Raw genomic sequence first — 23,164 nt, forward strand, 5'->3', positions numbered from 1 at the left:
GCTTTCCCTTCTTTCTTTTTTTTCTTTTTTTTTTTGTTTGGAGCTCTTAGGGAGCCATTGTGGCTGATGGGCGGCTATTTAAAGAGCCATCCAATATGCAGGGATGTCAACACACCTCGGCCATAAGCGTAATTGCCCGTCCATTTCGCCTTCTGCCTTTAGAGAGAGAGGATAAAACCAGCCTGTCATACAGGCCATCAAAGTTTTGCAGACAAGTCGTGTAGAGAAAGTTTAGACAAGTGTGTGTACGTGCGTGTTTGTATGTGGGGGGGGGGGGGGCATCTTCACACCTTCAAAAACGGCATCTAAATTTGTGTATAAAGGTATGAAGCAGTCAACAGCATTCCTGAAGAACAAAGACGTCTGGACATGTTGATAGGGACGATGTGGTTTTAAGTGTGAGAACATGTGTTAGGTTGTGTTTTTTGTGTGTGAGTGTGTAGGGACAAAAACAAGTAGATAGAAAGAATACAAGATTCTGTCTTGTACAGAGAATACAGGGAGACAGAAGCTTACTTACTTATTAAAATGTGTGTATCCAATTAGTTACGACCCATCTGGTACAGTCGGATATTCTTCCTGGCGCAAGTTCTAGCAGACTGGATGAAGATCTTTGGTCGAACAGGGTTTTTTCAGGTCTTGCTGCAAATTCTCATTCAGACTAAGGTCTGGGCATTTGGACCTGTTTCCCAATGATGAAAAGTAGGAGGCGATGCAGGAAACCCATGCAGCCAAGCACCCATAATGGACAGCTTCAAGCCAAATGAGCACACATCATTCTACACAAGTAACCTTTGAATAGCAAACCTACACAATCAAAAAAAAAGTACAGCAAATACCTCTCTTTTAAAAAAACACATTTTCAGCTGTATTCTCTCTATCTTGGTTCAACTATTCCTTTTTTGCTTCTAATCTTTGGCCAGATCATCTTTCACTCATTATATGATCCATTTTTTTTCCTGTCAATTCCTTTTTTATAATTTGGTACTTTTGCCAGCTTTGGATCGCCCTCCCTTCCATTTTTTCTCTCTTTTTTAAAACTCCCTAAAGCGATTTTTCACTAATCTGTTAACAAAAGCCAAACACATTCTCTTTGCAACATTCATATCCAACTACTCCTCTACTTAAATACAAAATAATTTACACTTTCAGCAAGAAATAATCAATTGTGTCTGTTCTATTAACGGATAGCAATCAACAAAACAAAGCAGAGTTCATCTTTGTGGAGATGTAGTTGACTGTGTTCATCTAACAGTGGTTTGTAATTGGCACCAATAGTTGATTGCTGGAACTATGAGCAAAAATACATACCGATAGTTTTTCCGGGTTGCGTTATACTGTACGAGAGCGGCCTCTAGTGAGGAATCACTGACATCAAATGCTGTTTATTTGAATTGTCTATTCATTTTAGATGTAACTCCTTGTATTTATTCAGACTTATTTTTGTTTCAGTTTGAATGCATGTCTTTTACTTTCCTCAGTATCTATTAATATGAAAGTATATATTTATATTTATTTAATTTAGCACATTTTCATGATTTAGTACTGTTTTATTATTTTTTGTAATAAAATTCAGTACTATTTTATATGGAGTGTTATGTTTGTTTTTAATCCAGTAACTTGGACAGCACAGTGTCATTCCCCCCCCCCCCCCCCTTCAGTCCATCAAATCCACAGTTTCCTTCATTCTTCCACACCCTTCTCACTCAGCCTCGTCGATCCATCTCTCACTCTTCCCCCTTTTCTCTCACATCGATAGTTGACCAGATTTCCCCACATTTTCTCTCTTTCTCTCTCTTTGCTTCTTTTCATTTCCAGTTAGTGCTATTTTTTTACCCACCTGATATCTAATCCTATTTTTTCTTTTTTTTTTTTTTATTCCCTGTCTTTTCCACCTTACCTACCCACCTAACCCACCATTTTCCTCCTCCCTTTCTACCTTTATCTGTCAGGCCCCATCCTGGGTAGTCGAGGTGCGAATCAATCAGAGTCCAATAGCTCTGAGCTTATCTCTGCCCTTCTCTGATTGATTCTGCTCGTTAGCTATAATTTGACGCTCTGTCCCCTCTTCTCTGGAGCAAATTAAATTGCTGCAGAGTCGAATGTGTGCCAAGTGCTGCTCTGCTGGAGTGCTGGTATATGTGTGTGTGTGTGTGTGTGTGTGTGTGTGTGTGTGTGTGTGTGTGTGTGTGTGTGTGTGTGCGAATGTGTGTGCGAATGTGTGTGAGTGTCTGAGTGTCTGTACTTGACTAGATATGACTAATGGGAAGTGACAGGCACTTGATGTAGGGCTAAAGAGGCCACTGTTGAATCACTGCTCAACAGTGACGTGTGTATGTGTGTGTATGTGTGTATTTCATAGCCGACACTACACAACTCAAATAGCATGACTCTACTAAAAACACCACCTCTGAAACTTTAGGTAATACACCTAAACACAAAAAAGATAACTCTATCCTGTGATACTTACATCTCAATATAATGTTATTGTGTGTGTATGTATATAGTGGGAGTGTAACGGTTAATGTATTCCTACCGAACCATTTCAGTACAGGTGTACCGAATGCAATCCTTTTGCGTGCAGAACATAGTTACAATCGGAGTTCCCTCACGAACCTATTAAGTTGTGGACCACAAGTCTCTCCGATACGCAGTGTCGCTGTGGCTACTCCACTCCATACCAGAAATACAATTTGAAATGCGCAAAAACTCTGTTTTAAGCATGCGTGAAATCACTGCCACTTCCTGTTATCCGCTACATTTTAACGACAGTCTAGCGATATGGATTCTTTCGCATTTCATGTCCAGTTACAATTTCTCTTAAAAGGAGAAAATCCTGACAATTCCGCATATCGAGGGAGCACATGAATGGAGGATGGAAGGAATGAAGCCATTTGGTAACGTATGCTGTAAGAAGTAGAACTGTTTAGTAGAACATATCTTTCAAAAAATTCAATATTACATGAAAAACACACCAACATACACAGAAAAATTACAGTAGCTCACAATAATGAGTACAGCCCTCACATTTCAGCAACCATTTCAGTTTACCTTCTCAAAGGACAATATTATAGAAATAAACGATGGATATATTTTAGAGTAGTCAATATGCAGCTTGTATAGCAGTACAGAATGAATGTCCTCTCAAAATAACATACAGCCATTATTGTCACAATAACTGCCAACAAAAGTGAGTATATACACCTCTGTATAACCCAAATAGAGTCTGACAGATATAAACAATTTAATTAACATTTTTTGATAAATTGAATTTTGTTGAATCAATTCAATTTGTGCCAATTTATTCGATTATTTGGTTGAATCAATATAATAAAAAATTTATTAATTAGATTTATTCAGAGATTTTTTTATATTCTGTATACAATATTATTTTATATATATATATATATATATATATATATATATATATATATATATATATATATATATATATATATATATATATATATATATATATACACAGTACAGACCAAAAGTTTGGACACACCTTCTCATTCAAAGAGTTTTCTTTATTTTCATGACTATGAAAATTGTAGAGTCACACTGAAGGCATCAAGGGCTCTTTGACCAAGAAGGAGAGTGATGGGGTGCTGCGCCAGATGACCTGGCCTCCACAGTCACCGGACCTGAACCCAATCGAGATGGTTTAGGGGTGAGCTGGACCGCAAAGTGAAGGCAAAAGGGCCAACAAGTGCCAAGCATCTCTCGGGGAACTCCTTCAAGACTGTTGGAAGACCATTTCAGGTGACTACCTCTTGAAGCTCATCAAGAGAATGCCAAGAGTGTGCAAAGCAGTAATCAAAGCAAAAGGTGGCTACTTTGAAGAACCTAGAATATGACATTTTTCAGTTGTTTCACACTTTTTTGTTATGTATATAATTCCATATATAATTCCACACGTGTTCATTCATAGTTTTGATGCCTTCAGTGTGAATCTACAATTTTCATAGTCATGAAAATAAAGAAAACTCTTTGAATGAGAAGGTGTGTCCAAACTTTTAGCCTGTACTGTATATATATATATATATATATATATATATATATATATATATATATATATATATATATATATATATATATATATATATATATATATATATAATTTTTTTTTATTGTTTGTAATAATAGTTAAACTGCGTTGAAATGACAAGCAATTTTATTTTTTTAATTGTTACCCTTAATTGCAATGAAATTAAACTGCAACTTGACTTAAAAACCAAGGTACATACCAAACTGCGAATTTTGTGTACTGTTACACCTCTGTTACACCTCTCTGTCTGTCTGTCTGTCTGTCTGTCTGTCTGTCTGTCTGTCTATCTATATAGACAGACAGACAGAGAGGTGTAACAGAGGTTTAACAGTACACAAAAACAGTACACAGTCAGCCTGGCCTTCCAACACCTACAATAAAGAGCAGCTCTTCTCCACACATACTTCTAAACGTAAGCTGCATATTCCCGTCACTCTTGAATTCATGTGTGGTTCAGAAGCGGTCCATGCAGTGTGTCGGAAAGGCTTTCTTGTGTAACAGGCTCCTGCTATGCAAGAGAAAGCTCAGTAATTGGAAAGGTGCGTCCTGCTTGATCAATAGCTTGTTACCGACCGGCATCGTATCTTCACAGCAAACTTTAAATGCTGAGATAAAAGTTTGTGGCACACAATGAGGTTAATTACTGACAGCTGCTTGTTTGGGAGAAAGCATGTCAGATCTAAAAAGCACCTATACTTTCTTCAACGATACTTTACACTTTGCATTAAGTAAGGCATAGACTTAGCATGTCCTATGTATATGTAAAATAGACATGGAACAATGTTGTATAAGGTTCTTACAGGTAAAGAAAAAAAACATGGTAATATCTCATTTTTCCACAATGTCAACTGCGATGTTTTGTCTCACCTCGTCTTTGTCCTCCACCTGTATAGACAGTGGCAGGGCAAAGCCCACCTGAGCCAGCTCGGTGATCCGCACCCGGTACTCGGAGCTGTTAAATTTGGGAGCGTTGTCGTTCTTATCGATGAGGAGGATGGTGAAGGTTGTGAGGACGGTCGCTGAGGACGGGGTGCGGTCCTCATTCAGCTCCGTCGCCTACACACATGCATATAGACAGACAAATGAGCACTAAACGTTTCTTCAAAAGAAGTGAAACAACAAAATTAGCTTTTTTTCTGATTATTATTTTACTATGTGCAGAATACAAATCCCCATCTACATCAACCTTTTCCCCATTGGAAGAACCAACGAGTTCCATCCAGAACACACATTGCATGACTCCAGCTCTGTCCTCCAGCACTTGTTATAGATCTTGCATGTCAATTTAGCCAGGATGCACCGAAATCCAATTCCCAGCATGCCTCAGAAGCCGATCCGCCCTCTCAGCGCTTCATCGTGCTGGAAATCTCGACACCTGCAGCTTGTTCCCTGCTAATTAAGGACTCCATATAACTTTAGCACGAGCGCCCAGTCTTCATGCAGCGTGCTCTCGAAAAACACCACCCTTATAATATACATGTGCAATTTTCTTCTCCATGTTCACGCTCATATGATCGTTCTTTAGTCTGTTTGTAGTTTGTTTACTCCGTTGCTGATAAGTGTTTTATTCAACTACTTCTCAAGCGTCATCAGTTCAGCATAAAAAAGTAATAATGTGCTGCAAAGCATGTTTACTCCACTTCCTGCAACTGAGATGGAGCAAACGTTCAGTGCAATCGATCAGCGGGAAAGAATTTGGAAGGAGATCTCACAGAAAGTCGTTGGTTTCATTCAAGCCATGTTCACCTTTATGTGGAGGTGGAAGCTCAGTGTTTAAGGCATTGGACTTTGGATTGGAGGGTCAATGTTCAAATCCCAGCACTACCAAGCTAGGACCTTAAACAAGCAGTGGTGGATGAAGTACTATATACATAAGTATCCAAAGTACTATGACTTTTTTTGGCTATAATGGTTCTTTTATTATTGTCATAAGATTCTTTACTTAATCAACTTAATCGTTTATGTGACTCTAATGTTACCCTTAACACACCAATCTATTAATAGAATGATATTAATGTGTCAAACACTGATTGATTTCTATTAAAATGATCATAAACCCAAAATCTTCTTTTCAATGCTATGCTTCTATGCTGTGGCAAGTTCGGGTCAGGAGTTTCTTCCATCATTTATTCCTTTAAAAATGTTCTGCTTGCTGTTGAACTGATGCTCAACTGTATGCTTGTGCTAGAATATAGTAATAGACACCAACCAGCTCTACCCTGATTGGAGGTTTGCTGTGCGCTTGACCAGTTAATTTTTTATCGACTAAAATAATTATAGTTGAGTAAAAAGATATTTGACTTTGAAATTTAGTGAATTTAAAGTGAAAGTCTCCCCAAATGGAAATACTTCAGTTATGTACAGATACGTGAAAAAGCTTAACTTAAGTACAGTAACGATTAACAATCACTTTGTTACTGTCCACCGCTAATCCTAAACTGCTCTGGATGAGGGCGTCTGCCAAATGCCATAAATGTTATAGGATCATCAAAATAATGGTTTGAATCCTAAAAGAAAAAAATATTTGTTGTTTTTTTACTTTTAGGAAACGTCCTCAAAGTTGGAGAAACGTCAAAAGCCTGTCTAGCGTTTCATGTTTCGAGCATGCTAGCATTGTGTTTGTCCTGGCTGTTGACCAGAATGTTAGTTAACAGCATTTATTTGGTTGACGTGTTCGCAAATGAATGCCGTTACACCCCAGTGTGGAGGCGTTCGAGTATAATAGTCCAAAGAACACTGTAAGTGTAGGTTCTTCATTAAGATCTGAGAATACAAGGAATACTAGAGCCACTTGCTAATCCAAAATCTGTAATTCGGTTCTTTACTGCTCAATATGAAGGCTCTTAAAGTCATTCTTCAGCTTTTTTTATTATGACAGTTGTTTTTTGAAATGCTTTTAATGTGTAGATTAAACTTCATACATTTGGAAAAAATATTCCAATAGGCTTCAGATGAATTCTGCATTTGTACTCATGTGTATCACCATCAAATATTTATATTAACACGTATTTAAATACAGTTCATGGTCTAAAAGTAAAAGTGATATAGATTCAACGTATGTCACCACATATTAACTGTGTGTGTGTGTGTGTGTGTGTGTGTGTGTGTGTGTGTGTGTGTGTGTGTGTGTGTGTGTGTGGCTTGCATTTCTCAGCTAGTCACCGAAACAATATCAAACGATGAATCTTTTAAATATGGCCTACAGTGCTACAGAGCGAGCGAGTGTGTGACAGGAAGAACGATCGAAAGAAAAGATGGATCGATCATGACGGCACATGAAAGGTCTCCCCTCAATCTCACCCTTGTGTGTTTTCTTTTTTATTATTAGATAAGCTGAGAAGGGTAAAAAAAAAAAAAGATAAGTGGGGTTAAACAAGGGCCAATGCATCGAAACACACAAACACAATCCGATTTGAGTGCGAGTCTAATCGGAAACAATTACTCGCTCTCGTTCGCTTCCCTCTCGTCCTCGCCGACAGCCTCGCCGCTGAGGGATCATGATGAAAAAGGAATACGCCGTATTGGCTGAACGAGGGACGGGGGGGTAATTTCAGGAGAGGTTATAGCTACGAACCCGTAATCATAGAATGTCCTCGAATTTCTTATTCTTTTTTTATTCCTAATTTCTACTCAGAGCTTATGAATGCGCTGACCTCCAGTGCAGCACCTCTTGCCCCATCCGAGCTTCGTGAAGTTGAGAAATTAGTTTTATTACCTTCGCACTCGAAATCAATATCCGAGCCAATGAGAGCGGCTGGAGGGAAAAAAAAAAAAAGAAAGAGCGGGAATGAGGCGACGCGTGATGGAGAAAAGGAGTGGAAGAAAATCTATAACTTATGAATATGTTTTTGGAGCAGGTGTTCGCTGGGACTTTTCGTGAGATCATTGATTTTAATCACGAAGAGAGACGTCGCCAGGAGAGTGGAGCGGAATTCGCAATCAGCAACATGCTATGATTTCTGAGTGGCAAATCGTACCTTATGCATTATATTACTACAGCGTGCACCGTGGAGGCGACCTCACAGCACCTGGACTGTTATAGGTAGTCAGTAGGGCACCAACCTCCAAACTTCAAAATTAAACAAAATTTTATCAAAACTATAAGGACATTTTGGTCATGTTACCTATAAATATGAGCACTTACACAAACGAGGGTTTAAACAAAACATGACAGTCAAAGTTTGATAAAAAGATGAGCATGTTCTGCTTTACGATATACAAATATTGTTTTGCTACACAAAGCCACAGAACCACATTTGCATCGAATGCACCACCAAGAGCATTCTATAAACCTTTGACCATCCAGATTTCCGAATCAGTTTCACTTCATTGCTGAAGTTTCATATTTCTGTTTATAAAAAGGCTATGATGAATTTTAGCTTTAATACAACAAATCAGAGGTGTAAAGAGTACCTGAAAATCATACTTGAGTAAAAGTATAGATCTCCTTACTGCAAAACTTACTCAATTACATCACTAATTCCAATATGACTTGAGTAAATGTTTTCGGCTATATGATTTGAACAGTATTTGAGTATTTGACTCGCATTGAACGTAGGCTCAGAGGTGCACCAGGCCTTAACACCAAGCCACATGTTTGTGAAAAGCTAAAAACAAGTGATTTGTGAGGTTTTATAGCCTAAATCAAATTGCACACCTCAATATTGCGTTAACCATCAACAAAACATCCTCTTCAACATTCAATGGAACCAAGATCAGACAAATTGGTCAACAAAAAAAAGACAAAGTGGCAAAGCAGTTTTTTTAATACGACGAAGAAAAGCACTGGTTGCCATTTCAGACTGCACAAAACGCTTAGTGTCTTTTTTCTTCTAAAAAAATTTAGTTTTCTACAGAACCGCTGCAGTGTCCGTTCATTAATTATAAGTCCATGCTGATGTGCCAAATGACAATTTCCTTATTGCTAAATCCGAGCCTAAAGTAGGATTTAACCAAATACTCAACATCCGTTGTATGCAAAAGTAAAAAGTTTCTAGCAATTGTTTTCTCAAAATATTAACACGCTAATCTCATATTGCTATGACTTTATTCTCTAGATAGTTCAACTTTATTCTCATAATCTCGACTTGATTCTCAAAAATTCAGATTTTATTCTCGTAATTTCGACATTATTCTTAAAATATTTTGACTTTATTCTTGTAATTTCGACTTGATTCTCAAAATATTTTGAATATATTCTTATACTGGTACGACTTTATTCTTAAAATATTTGGACTTTCTTGTCGTATTGCTTCTGTAATCTCGTAATCTTCGATTCTTTAATTTTTTTTAAAGTGCCACTAAAACGCTGTTGTACAAAAAGGGTATTTTCAGTTAACAAATAAAATTACAAAGATAAAGTAAAGCCAAATATTCAGAGTGGACTGACTGCAATATGTAATCAGTAACGTCATTGTCGATTAAAAATATAGTGGAGTAAATAGTAGATATATTGAATCATAATATAGTTGAGTAAATAATAATGATACTAAAAAAAAGCTACAAAAAGACTTATGTACAGTAAAGAAGTACATTTACTTAAGTGCTTTACGGCACTGCAACGAATGATCATATGCTGAAATATCCGAGTAGTGTAGAATAAAAGCGCCATATGGCAACAGCACATGTCCCTAATAACTGCAATCTTAAGAGCCTATTACAAAAAACTAACAAAATACTTACAGATCTGCTAGAGTTCTAACATTAATGTGAAACAGTTATAAATAAAGTCTTATATCCTAAATTTGGCTGCACGGAGCTGAACAGGGGGTTCACGACTGACAGCAGCTTGGTGTTAATTTGCGATAAGCTGCCAGAGATGTGACTAAAGACCTAATTTTCAACTTCTTTCAAAGTCTTTAAAACTTTGTTGAAAGGCAAGTCACAAAGAAGGAGAGATTCCAGCCCGAGGCCTATACTGAGCAACAACGAGAACACACACTTACAGACACAAACACAGACATTTACATTTATGGCATTTGGCAGACGCACTTATCCAGAGCGTCTTAGAACTGAGCAGGGGAGGGTTAAGGGCCTTGCTCAAGGGCCCAGCATTGGCAGCTTGGTGGTGGGATTTGAACTTGTGACCTTCCAATCCGAAGTCCAATGCTTTAACAATTGAGCACCACCTCCATGCACATAACATGCACACATATGCTTCTTTCAGCCTTGGGGCAAATGACTTGGGCATATAGTGATTAATTGTGAAGTTCTTTCTATATATACTCCACCCACACTCCACACACACACACACACACACACACACACACACACACACACACACACACACACACACACACACACACACACACACACACACACACACACAGACAGAGAAAAAGTCTCTCAGAATGATCTTAATAGATTCCCAATCCTAACTGAATATTAGCTCATTCATACGTAACTGCGGAACATTACTTACAGCAAGTGGACATTTATAAAATACTCTTTAAAGCACAACAGACTTCATTATATCTGCAATTTGCTGTCCATTAACATCAGCAGCGAGAACGTTTCCTCACATTTCTCTGTCTAGAAGAACATGCTGTAAAATTAGCTTTATAAACACGACTGGCTGTGTGAGTGAAAGTAAGCCTTTTATTATGCATCATGCCATTTAATTACACACACACACACACACACACACACACACACACACACACACACACACACACACACACACACACACACACACACACACACACACAGCAACTCTGGGAGACTTTTTTTTACTCTCTCTCTCTCTCTCTCTCTCTCTCTCTCTCTCTCTCTCTCTCTCTCTCTCTCTCTCTCTCTCTCTCTCTCGTGGTGTTTGTCATTTGTAATCAACGGCGCTGATTAGCAACCCTGACTAGCAATCAATTCAAATTGACAGCGTGAATTGTCCTGAGAATGTATACTAAATCTAAACACACACACACACACACACACACACACACACACACACATACTGCACACACACATACACACAAACAACACACACCTTGACAGTGAGCGAGAATCCTGAAGCATACAGCGGGTTCTCTCGGTCCAGCCGGCCATTCACCGTCAACGATCCGCTGATGTAGTCCAAAGCAAACACGCTGTTGGTGTTCCCTAAAGGAATAAAAGAAATGAATCACAACAGAGGAAAAAATGTGAATAGAGACGATCGAAAGAAAGGAAAAAGAAAAGAAAAAGAGCATTTCCTTACAACACAGAACTCAAACGAAAACACTTTCATTGTGTTGTAAGAGCCAAAGGTGAAAAGATGAACTCTGATTATACCATAATTGCATTTACTATAAAAAAAACAACAACCTTGTCACAAAGAAGGAGGTGAGAAGTGATGTACAGCACAGTTCACATGGGAGACGCTGTTCAGAGTATAATCATCTCATTGACAAAAAGGAGAAAAGGAAGTTTGTCAAATGATGGAGTTTGCCAAAGTGCTTCCACAAACATGGGGAAAAAAAGTTATTTTAGCTAATAAGAGCAAACCCCAAACTTTCTGTCTTTGGGAGAAGAATGCGACACTGCTCATTGCCTTGAGAATATCATCTGGTCACTGAAGCATGGTAGTGGTAGCATCAGGTTGAGACATGCCACTGGCTTCTTGGTGGCAAGTCTCTGACTAATGTCTATTTACATGACCAGTAGTAGTTTTGGTGGATGGCCTCCTCCAGGCAGGCTTAACTAGGAAGTTTGTCAAAGGCCAAGCATGAGACTCCGCAAAAGTGTGGAAAAAAATTCTTTGAGCTCATGAGAACAAAATTCTAACGTTTAGGTTTATGTTTAAAATTAATCATTACTATTTGTGACAATTTTTTCCACTAATAATAAAATGTTTGTATTTTTTCATGAGTCTAAACTCTGCTCACAACATGCTAGTTAGTTGCCATATGGAGAGGGAGCTACACACCTCGTCCTCCTCGTCCTCCTTTCTCCCGCATTCCTCCCATCTCTTCATCCCATAATCGTTTTCGATGGCAGCTCAAGTCATAGCAATTGTTATGCTAAATTGGACATGACAAAATCATTTTGTCGAAGCGCTGCTACTGAATTGAGACTGTGCGCATTAGAGCATGCATGGCTTCATGCATTTCAATCCAAATTGCCACCATTGTGCAATGGGAAACCTAACAGACCGAGGGTGGTACAAGTATGTGTGTGTGTGTATGTGAGAAGAGAAGATATGTCTAACACACACTCTGAGCACTCTTGACCTGGTCATTTTGTTTAAAAAAAATTCACTCCAAAATACAGTCAGATGGTATTTATGCACAGGACTGATTCAATACAATTCAGTTCAGTTTTATTTGTATAGCAGCTTTGCACAGATCAGTATTGCAGGTTGAACTAAATTTGAACTTATAATGCCTATAAGTTTGGTGCCTATAAGTTGAGCCCTAATGAGCGACCCAGTGGTGACAGTGGCAAGAAAAAACTCCCTGAGGTCATGTGTACACTAATTCATTTGCTTTTAAAAATGCATGTTTTTCTCTGTTTCGGTCTTCTGTCCACACTGAGACTGTTTTCAGTCAATGTCACATAGTCATTGTCTTGACATTTCAAAGAGCCGGAAAGTGAATAACCTGCAAGCAAAAAAATGTAGGTAGAAGCATCTTACATTTTGCAAAACAATTGAAACAAAAGTGTGGATGCTGAGCATTTTTTCCGACAAAAACGCAGTTTTCAAATTGAACGGGATTAGTGCAGACGTAGCCTGAGATGGTACGAGGAATAAACCTTGATAGGAACCAGACTCAAAAAGGAACCCCAACCTCATCTGGGTGGCAGTGAATGTCCATTCATTATAGGTTAGAATTGGAAAAGCACTAAGAATGCTAACTCTCACGATCAGATTCACCACATGCCAAAATTACAAACATCTTTATTTAGAAGATTATTTTTCATTTAGAAGCAAATATTTTACCATCAAATCAGCTCAATCTAACACCACTGAATTAGGATCCGTTCAGATGCTGTTTCAAGCCTTTTATATTTGGATTGTACTCTAAAAAAAAAAATTTAACTTATGCCTTTAGACAATGCAGGATTCCATTTGTGAATTGAATGCTTATGGCCGATTGGACGAGTTATCGGTCACTCATGGTATACAAGAAGTAAGAAATTGTGTATCTAACTTTAATTCTTGTGTATGTGTGGAGCTCTGCGTTCACTATAAACCAGTTTTTGTATAAATTTAAACTTAAGAAAATAACCAAAGTTCATTTGCACACTTTCTACTGCTACTAAAGGCTGTTGTACTTCCTGCATATCCTGAGTGACAGATGTCCCGTCCAATCAACGGTATTAGAAGTATTGCATTCACGAACTATAGCTACCTTTACCGGTTTGTTAGTAATTGTCACTGTGTTTTCTAAATTGTTATTTTGTTTTTTATTTCTTATCCACTGCAGCATAGTGCCATAAATTTGCCACGCAATTTAGTCGTAAATGATGTTATACTCAAGGATTTCGCATCTTTTGCATCAATTGGCATCTAAAATTTTCACAAAATCATGACAAATTTGCAACGGCCTGAGAATATTATGTAATTGTTATAATTTCTTGGATATGTCAGAGGTGTTAAAACCAACTGCTCGAATAAATAACAGGTTATAACGAATAATAATAATATCCACAACCGGTCCGTTTTTTCTTCCATGTTAGTGAGCTCATTAATATCAACAAAATTAGCCCCAAAAATACTAGCACAGCATGCTAACACAGAGTTTACTAGTGAAATGACTTATCTTTGCCCTGAGATTCAAGCACACATTCGTATTCCCCCACACAAGCATGTTTGCCTGCTGCATGTGTAAGAGCTGTAAAATCAACGCTAGTCCCAGTCCAATCAGCTCCTCTCCATTGCTAAGCCTAGCTCATTGCTACAGTAGTGGCAGCCTTTAGCGGCCCTCCTCTGCTATCTCTGCGCAGCAGACCGATTTACTACATGAGCCACTCCGTCAACCCTGATCTCAGACAGTCTAACACGAGCAGCGTTAATTAGCCTACAGTTACGGGTTAGCAAATGTGCGTAGCCGATAGTAATGCTCGGTTGCATTTATCAAGTCAGCCAAGCGACAAATTAGTGGACACGTGCTGACTTTCATTACGCCGGTAAATAGAGTTGTATGCACGGAAACCCTATAACAGAATGGGACGAGAGGGGAAAAGAAGTCCTGTAATAGATTCTGGTATTAAACCAAAAACAAGTTATTCCCAACTTTAGTACTTAAAGTAACAAATAATGTAGAAACCCTTTGATTTCGTTTATAAAAGCATTTCCATGGCAAAAGTGTGTAAGATTAACTAGCTCTAACTTTATTGTTTTTGAACTTTATGAACTTTCAGTGGTATGTGAATTTCAGTTTTCTCACAGTTCATAACTTGGAAGCAATCTGGCTCGGAGCGATAGCCCTCAAAGTGTTATTGGACTTGTTTAATAGCCCGAGTCTTTGTGTGACTACTACAGAACACGAGCCATTTTGTTTCCGGGGATTCCCTCCGGCTGAACTGCACACCCACTCCTGCTGCCTGATGTGATGCCTGGGCCTAATTCTTCTGACACACGTCTACTGCTGGAGCTCGTCTCTTCCTCCAAACCTGCCTGACTAATCCTGATCCTTTGGGATTCTGCAATTGTGTGTGCTCTAAATGGGCCCACATGGATACACACTTCTCAAAATGCCCAGGTCTTACTCTTGTTTTAGTGGAAAATCAGGATTAAATACTGTTCAGCTGCTACTGTAATCGTAAACACTTTTCTGCTCTCATCCCAGAACTAAATATCTCAATATCAAGCACATTAGTACAGATAGTCCCAGAGTTATGATGGAAACGCGCTACAATGACCATAATAACCTAAAAATGAGTCAAGACATGGAGTCAAACAGTCCCAGGAGTCTTAAAGAATGGATATCAGTATGGGTTTGTATACTGTAGTATGGTAATAATTTAACAAATTGCAGAACATAATTTAGTAAACAGAGCAATTTACATGTATCAACTTTACAGTATATATGTATGTGGCAGTGGGTGAGTGGAGCTAAAAGACTTTAAATTGGGCTTTAAAACACCAAAAATATGCACTCTAACACCAAGACAACTGAACTCTGAACTCTGTAACACACATGCAGTTTTTTCCAACTCTGTCACTGTAGACCAGGGGTCCCCAAACTACAGCCCCCACATTGCGAACAGCGCTCTGAACAAAGCCTAAAACATATTTAGAAAAGTAAATTTAAAATATATATTATAGGAAAAATGATGTGGCCCTCACAAAAAACGTTTGGTGACCCCTGATAAAGACCAAAAGCTTCAAGTTTGAGGACTGAAGAACAAGCAAAATGCTGCAGCAGAATCAACCAATGTATGGAAAAAAATCCGTCCGTCATTTATAGACACCAGTTTTCTCTTCTGTAGAAAATCCACTCTTGTAGCATTGTACGTCTTCAATTTTCACACAGCTCCCATTTAAACACCAGCCCTTTGTGTCATGTTTGTTGCTGTATGCTGCTGTTAGCCTGTGTCCTCTGGCTCCGCGAGTGTGAATCAAGTGCACTAGTGTTTGAACATAAGGTCTCATAACGGCAAAATGGGGTCGTGTTGACAGAAGTGAGGGCAAGCGAGATTAACCTCGGGTCAGACTTGTTTTTGGTCTCGGTCCACTTGGGCCTGGTCGAACTATTGTTGAACTGTGAGTGGGGTGACAGAGGGCCATCGACAACAAACCAAAGCATGGGAAAAAAGACACAGCCTTGTGGATCATTTTCGTGAATTGAGGCCAGAGGTGGAAGCAAAGAACGGTGGAAGAAAAAAAGAACAGTGGAAAAGTGGATTGGCTGTAAATTGAGTCTTAGCCAATGAGCGTGTACGAAGGTGACATCCTTTTGCAAATGCTGGACGTAGCGTCTTGTCGGTTTGGGATATCAAGACTTGTGTATCCCTTTTAAGTGGGTTTAGGGGAAAACTACATTTTACGTTGATGGCATTTGGCAGATGTTTAACACAATCATACACCTGAGCAGCAATGGGGTTAAGGGCCTTGCTCAGGGGCCCAAAAGTGGCAGCTTGATGTGGCTGGGATGTGAAATCATGACCTTTGGAAAGTCCAAAGTCTAATGCCTTAACCACTAAGCTACCACGTCCATATTAAATAAAACCAGTAAAACAACACCAGGCCCACAAGCTAACCATCCAAATGATAAAGCTTGAACTTATATTTGCTAATGCGATGCTACAATGGTTTTGAAGTTCTATAAATGAGTGAATGCAAACAGCCGGTTTTTCGTGCAGGGGGAAGCTGACAGAATTCATTTATAGCCGTCTGGATGCAAGCGTTTTATCACAGAGGAGACGTGCAAATATTTTATCTCGGTTGTCATTCTGGAAAACTAATTACAGTCAAAAGATGATGTCAAAGTCCATGTCAGGTGTTCTACAGATATATCTACAGTGATCCTGGGATATTAAGTACATCACATACTTCTCAACGAGGCAATAAAAAAAACAACAAATATGCGTATTTACATAACGTGATAATCAGCTTCCTGCGAAAAAAATGCGATTATTCATGTAGCAGTGACGTGCTGAGAGGTTTAGGATGGATGAGGCACTGGACTAACAGATCCATGAACACACATTACACATATATAAAAGCCAAAGCCATTCAATGATTCTCAGTAACTTGGTTTGATTGATATTATTTCATCACTGTGGCATGGGGTACGTTTTTACTGCGGCAACAAACCTAAATATCTTCTATAATGATATGTGAAATAAGTGACCTAGACTATGGAAGGTGATGACATGCAAATAAGAGTCTACAGTTGCATTTACACTTACAGCATTTGGCAGAGGCCCTTATCAGGAGCAACTTACATTTATATTACTCATACAACTGAGCAGCTATAGGGTTAAGGGCCTTGCTCGGGGACCAGGAGTGGCAGCCATAACATTATGACCACCTGACTAATATTGTGTTGAGTTCAGACCAGTCAAGCATTAACAGCATTATCTTGTTCAGTAATTTGAGCTACAGGAGCTTATACAGTATGTTGGATTGGACAACACGGACCAGCCTTCGCTCCTCACTTGCATCAATGAGCCCCGGCCAACCACAACCCTTTTGCTGGTGCACCACTGTTAGAGCACTTTAACATCTGAGGGAGTTTTTCCTTGCGAAGGTTGCCCCAGGCTTGCTCATTGGGGATAAATAAACAAATTTAAATATAAGTAAATTTGAGTCTATAATTCTTTCATTCTGTAAAGCTGCTTTGAGACAAATCCCGTTGGTGAGAAGCGCTACAGAAATAAACTGTAATTCGACGGAATAAAATTAATTGTGCTGGATCGACAGTTCAGATTTTTTTTTTTTCAATCTCTACACATAAAATATTTGCTGAGTGACTACAGATGTCTGTAGTTAACCTTCAACGTGAGCATGGATTTGAGCTGCATTAGCGCCTGCATTATTTTTAGAACGTTGATGGTCCTTAAGCTGAGTGGCACGTGTTTGGTGCCCAGTCACACTGGGAGGGTCAAAGTATCCGTGATGGCACGAAATTGCTTTGTGTGCTTGACCAGAATTATAATATAATGCAACAGCAGTGTACTAAACGGCCCACTGCCGTCCTCACATGTCATTCACACCTGCGGAGGCGGAGACATGATGATGAACCACACACACACACACACACACACACACACACACACACACACACACACACACACACACACACACACATATATGCAGAGTTAACAAGATAAAGGAATGCCTGTGGAAGACTAAATGCACATGCAGCATGGAGAAAAGCATCCAATCTGCATGCGTGTATCATTTAATACACGAGCACACACTTATGCACATCTGCAAGTGAAAATCAACTGATTTTTTAACACATGCGTGCACACAATCACAGGAGAAGATTGCGTAGTTTTTCAGAAGTAACAGAGCAAATCCGTGCCATAATAAGCTTCAATTCACTGCTCTCGCCATGGCTTCGGCTCTCAGAAACAACACGGGTGCAAAAATGAAAGGCCACATCAACATTTCTAAATGGTTACAAGGAGATTACCATGATGAGGCAGTTATTTTAACTTATCAGGGTTTTAGGGTAATTACTGACATTGAAAATGTGACAACGCTTACGGAAGAAATCGATTATAACCAACAAAACGTATGGAACTAATCAAATAAAAATCCCAGGGTTTTTCTGCACACCTCAGGTTTCGTACTGAGCTCCGAACAAAGTTAATCCTGCCAGGTTGAGGATGTGAAACGTGTTTCAAATTGGTACAAACACACACTCCGAAGGGAAATTCATTTCTACTTCAGATACACGGAGCATAAAACTGAATGCAAACAGAGTGTAATAGTGGCGTTTTTAATACACTGTAAATTTTATGTTCGACCAGAAAAAGGTTTCCACAAAAGGAGTAATTGCCATAAGAGTAAATAATGTGTGTGGATGTGTTGGTGTGTGGGTGGGTGGGTGGGTGGGTGTGTGGGTTTGTGTGTAGAGGTCAATACAGAGGTGTGGAACATGGGCACATTGCCAAAGCTTTCACATTATTGCCAGTAGTGAGCTGGAAAATGAGAAGCCGAGCCATCCACAACTCACACATGTGACTGAACTTGTGCACACACACGCACACACACGCGTGCGCGCGCACACACACACACACGTTAGACTTAAACGTTCCTGATTTTCATGACCAATAGATATAGAATGGTATATAAATTTCAGTCTAAAGGTTTCTTAAAGAACCTGCTGTTTTTCTGTCTCTACAGGTAAAATCCCTTCCCTTACCATGCTAGCTGTTTAAAAAGCCGTTAAATAAAAACACAACTAAAAAACAACACAATATGACCAAGATAGAAATGTATGGTTGAAAATATGCACTACACCATCCTTTTCTGCGAATAAACCTAATATTTAATGTAAATGGGTTGGTGTTTTAATCCATGCGTCTGTTATCGCCATACAATAATAGGCCTATTGCTTGTCTGTCAAAACCTATGCACACTTGGAACCACACACACACACACATTCATGCTCACACTCTTCAAATTGGCGTTTAATCGGGCGTAACAGGAGTGCAGCGCGTTTTCTTGGCCCTCAGTCACGCTAATGCAAGGTTTAGTGTGCATTTAATTAGCTCGGTTTCATTGGATTTGGAATGGCGTAATGTGAACCGTTCACATGAATCTCAAAGTTCATGTTCTATTCAATGGACGTCCAACTGAATTATGCCAGTTCTTTAGAGATTACCCAAATACAAATGCGCACGCTGGGAAATCTATCAGATAGCAGTGCGTTTAGAGTTATGGCTACGTTCACAACGATAGTTCGGAATCGAGGAAAAAGGCTCCGCTTTCCGACCAGTGATCGGAAGATCGGATCATCTCAGTGACTTGAATCTTTTTTCTCGAATCTTTATTGAGTCATTTAAGATATTTCGTTCTTTTGATAAGAAATATTATCAAATGTTACATATTCAATAAGCAGATTCCCCCAACAAGTCTACATACACAAACTTTGTAGTTCCAATAATGAAATTATGACAATGCAGCTGAATACAAGTTATAATAATAATTATGTCCTTATTTTGTACATATCTTCTGGTCTGTGTCATTAGTTCTTTTGTCACGTGACTCCGAACATTTTTGTAACAGTAATGTCAAGAGAAACAACAAAAAAAAACTTGATCGGTTGCATTGTGTAGCATCTATAGGAGTGACAAAACAATGAACGGACCAGAGGGATTATGAGATGAACTACTCAATTCGGGTTCCTGTGGAATGCATTACATAGCGTTTATAGGAGTCAGCTAATTAAAAGAAATCTGCCGTCAACACTCGACTTTGGTGACATCACCAAATATCTCCCAGGGCAGGGGTAACTCGAGAAGTCGTCAGGAGCAGCAATATAGAAGCCATACAACAAGATGCAAAGCAGCGAAATTCAGAAAAACAAATTAGAATTGGCAATGGAGTGCAATACTTAACCTTAAAGTTTATTAAACCACATCTGCAGCAACTGCATTCCACAATGGCTGAAAGAGGAGAAGAAATTGATTCGGTCGCGGATAAACTTACAGGGACATTTAAAAAAAAAAAATTTTTTTTTTTTTTTTTTTAAAACTGGACATAGTGAGGAAAAGTCGGGCCAAAACACTTCAAACTGGTTGTTAATCTTTTTTTTTTTTATAGAACTCTTTTCTGTAGAATTTGCAAAAACACACCATTTGCTCATTTTAAATCCCCAAGAAAACGTATGGACAAAAAAAAAAAAAAAAAAAACACGGGCTCATTTTATGAGGTTAAAATTGATACTTTTGTTAGAGATGATGTATATGGGCGGTGCAGCTGTGGCTACAGTGAAAGAAGACTTGTTGACTTCTTGTGTTTATTGCGTTAGTAAAGCCATTCATTCATCGTTGTATGAGATTCCTGTCTGTGATTCAGCTCTGTTATACTGCGTTTCACTATAATACTGATGGTTTCCATAGTCGTGGGGTCATAATGATGGTATTAAGAGGTGGACTGATTCAGTTAGGACACCACTGAAAGTCAAATATTAGGTGTTATTTACTTATGAAATCTATTTGTTCCAGAACCTTTGTTCGCCAAAAATCAATGTAAGACAACACAAGATTTTAAATTAATGTCTAATTATTCTATAAGCATAAAACCACCTTAATTATTACACACAGCAGCTGATGGTATAGAATTAATGCCCTTGTAGTTGTATGTTTTTGCATTTGGTAAAAAAAAAAAATGAAGTCAGTTATTGAAACTGGAATAGATTATACTAAACAAACCGAGTAGATCAAGGCCATTTCTGAAAGGCTTTAGTCAAGAGTGATGCCGCAATGGATGAATTGAAACGAGGAAAACACGGCTATGTGTGTCTGCCAGGATGTGGATTAAAAATGAAAGCGGTGTCTGTTTTAGCGATCACGATCAGAGAGAATCTGTAAGAGAGAAACAGAGTGAGAGAAAAAAAAAAAGAGAAAGAGAGAGAGAGAGAGAGAGAGAGAGAGAGAGAGAGAGAGAGAGAGAGAGAGAGAGAGAGAGAGAGAGAGTCTATGCCTTACAATTTATTAGTTGGGTCATAAGGCAACACTCTATCCAGAGCACTCGGACCCTGGAGAGATAATCAACGTCATGAAAAAGACTGTGATCTTTGATCTGTCTAGAAAAAAAAGTGTCATCTGTATTCTTGGAACGATTTCAGCTCATCAGGAATGAATTCTTGACCTGACTCTAGATGTCTGAATGCAAGTGACATGGACATGCTTTAGCAGACATCACTTTCCCCGTTTTACATATTAGAAACATGGATGGTGTCGGATGGTGTCTGGGTAAAGATCACAATGATGTAGTGCAACTGGTTCTGATTCTTGTACATGGCGGAAAGGAAAGAGCAGCTTTGGGAAAAGAGCTAGACAAGACCTAACAAGATTCTATTACAGATAAAATGTAAAAAAAAAAAAAAAAGGTGGAATCGTGCTTTTCAGATATCACCCATGAATGCTTTCTGAGAAAGAATGGAAAAAGCGGATTTTCCAGATCACACACACACTGCTGCCAGCAACAGTCACAGCTTACTGCCTCTAAATAGGCTGCACAAAGCAAGTGGCAAATGAGCCTGTGCGTGTGTGTGTGTGTGTGTGTGTGTGTGTGTGTGTGTGTGTGGGGGGGGGGGGGATTAGAGCAGCTATCAGGATTGAGTCCAGTTTTCCTGTAGCTAATTGAAAAGCTACAGAGTCGTAAGATAAAGATCCTGTTGAAGAACATGACTGAGCTCAAGCAGTGCTACACTTAGGAGTCTGCCAGGTGGACAAGTGGCCATAACAATGCAATGGATGTATGTGTGTGTGTGTGTGTGTGCGTGTATGTCTCAGACTAAACAACACAAGCATATTGTTGACCTAAACACATAGCCTCTAATATGTATAAGACTTTTATAAATCATTGTAAATAATTGAAAACACCAAAATTACATAAATATTTATTCAGAATCTGGCTATGAATGACTTTAAGTAACAATATGTGCCCTCTAGTGGCAGGACGTGCATTTCACACCTATACCTTCAGTGGCATCTGAATCAGTTCACTGCTTTTATACCATCATTAAAACACCATGGCTACAGAGACCATGAATATTTTAGAGAAACTAAAGCAAGAAGCCCAATGAACAAAATCAACTAGTTTCCTTTCACTTTAGCCACAGCTGCAATGACTGCATACATCATCTCTAGCAGAAGCATCAATATTAACGTCATAAAATGCATTTGTTTGCAATCATTACTGTTTTCCTGGGGATTTAAAATAAAGGCAAATGTGTGTTTTTGTGCAAATTCTACAGACGCAAAAGTATAAATAGGTCATGAAAAAGCTTAACTGTTTTAAATAGTTTTATTCCTCACGATGCCCAGCTTTTCTTGAGAACTCTGTCTTGTGAATGTATCTCATGCATCTGAGACCAGTTTCTTCTCCTCTGTTTATCGTTGTGCAATTAAAAAAAAAAACCAGCTATTAAATCCGCACGAATATATTTTAACTTGTGTAGTTTGCAACTAAAGGCTGTGAAAATGTCAACGTTATTGGACGCCAGCTAGGCGGCCTAATCGCATTCTGATTGGTTAAACTTGGATTTGAAGCTACCAAGAGCGTATTTTGTTCATTTCTGCTGGTCTTACTGCAAATCGTGATGTGACGGCTGAAATCTGATTGGATAGAATCTCCAATCTAAAATTTCACCCGTTGGTGAACCCGTTGGGTGGGCTGCCTCTTTGGAGAAACCCGATGAAATAAAGAGCATGGACTATTGGGAATAATTTAATATATATTCGTGGACAAAGCAATATATTTAAATGTAAGTCAGTGATTTTGTGTTTCAAGGATAAGTAGGCTGAGCATTTTTTTTAAGTTTTTTTTAAAGTGTATCTGAAAAAAAAAAGTGAATTCTTGAGATATGCAATGCGTCCAATTAAGATCTCGCCTCCTGGTGGTAGATCATCATAATTAACTGGCACATGTCTCTGGTTTTGGCACACATTGAAGAAGACACATCCTGAGCAACTGGCTGCGTTACATCTGTAGGTATGTCTGAATGT

General features: G+C 38.8%; 1 protein-coding gene across 3 annotated transcripts in view; it reads right to left on the bottom strand.

The window, feature by feature from the left end:
- Window positions 1-23,164, bottom strand: part of cdh23 (cadherin-related 23) — a 258,601-nt gene that overhangs the window by 112,208 nt on the left and 123,229 nt on the right. For all 3 annotated transcript variants that reach the window (XM_083540380.1, XM_083540382.1, XM_083540381.1), the window contains 2 exons: window positions 11,034-11,146; window positions 4,919-5,107 (listed from right to left, as the gene is read on the bottom strand). In XM_083540380.1, coding sequence (XP_083396506.1) covers window positions 4,919-5,107; window positions 11,034-11,146 — 302 coding nt within the window. The remainder of the gene's footprint in view (window positions 1-4,918; window positions 5,108-11,033; window positions 11,147-23,164) is intronic.

This window comes from Silurus aristotelis (genome assembly GCF_946808225.1).
Source record: "Silurus aristotelis genome assembly, chromosome: 4".
NCBI classification, from domain to species: domain Eukaryota; kingdom Metazoa; phylum Chordata; class Actinopteri; order Siluriformes; family Siluridae; genus Silurus; species Silurus aristotelis.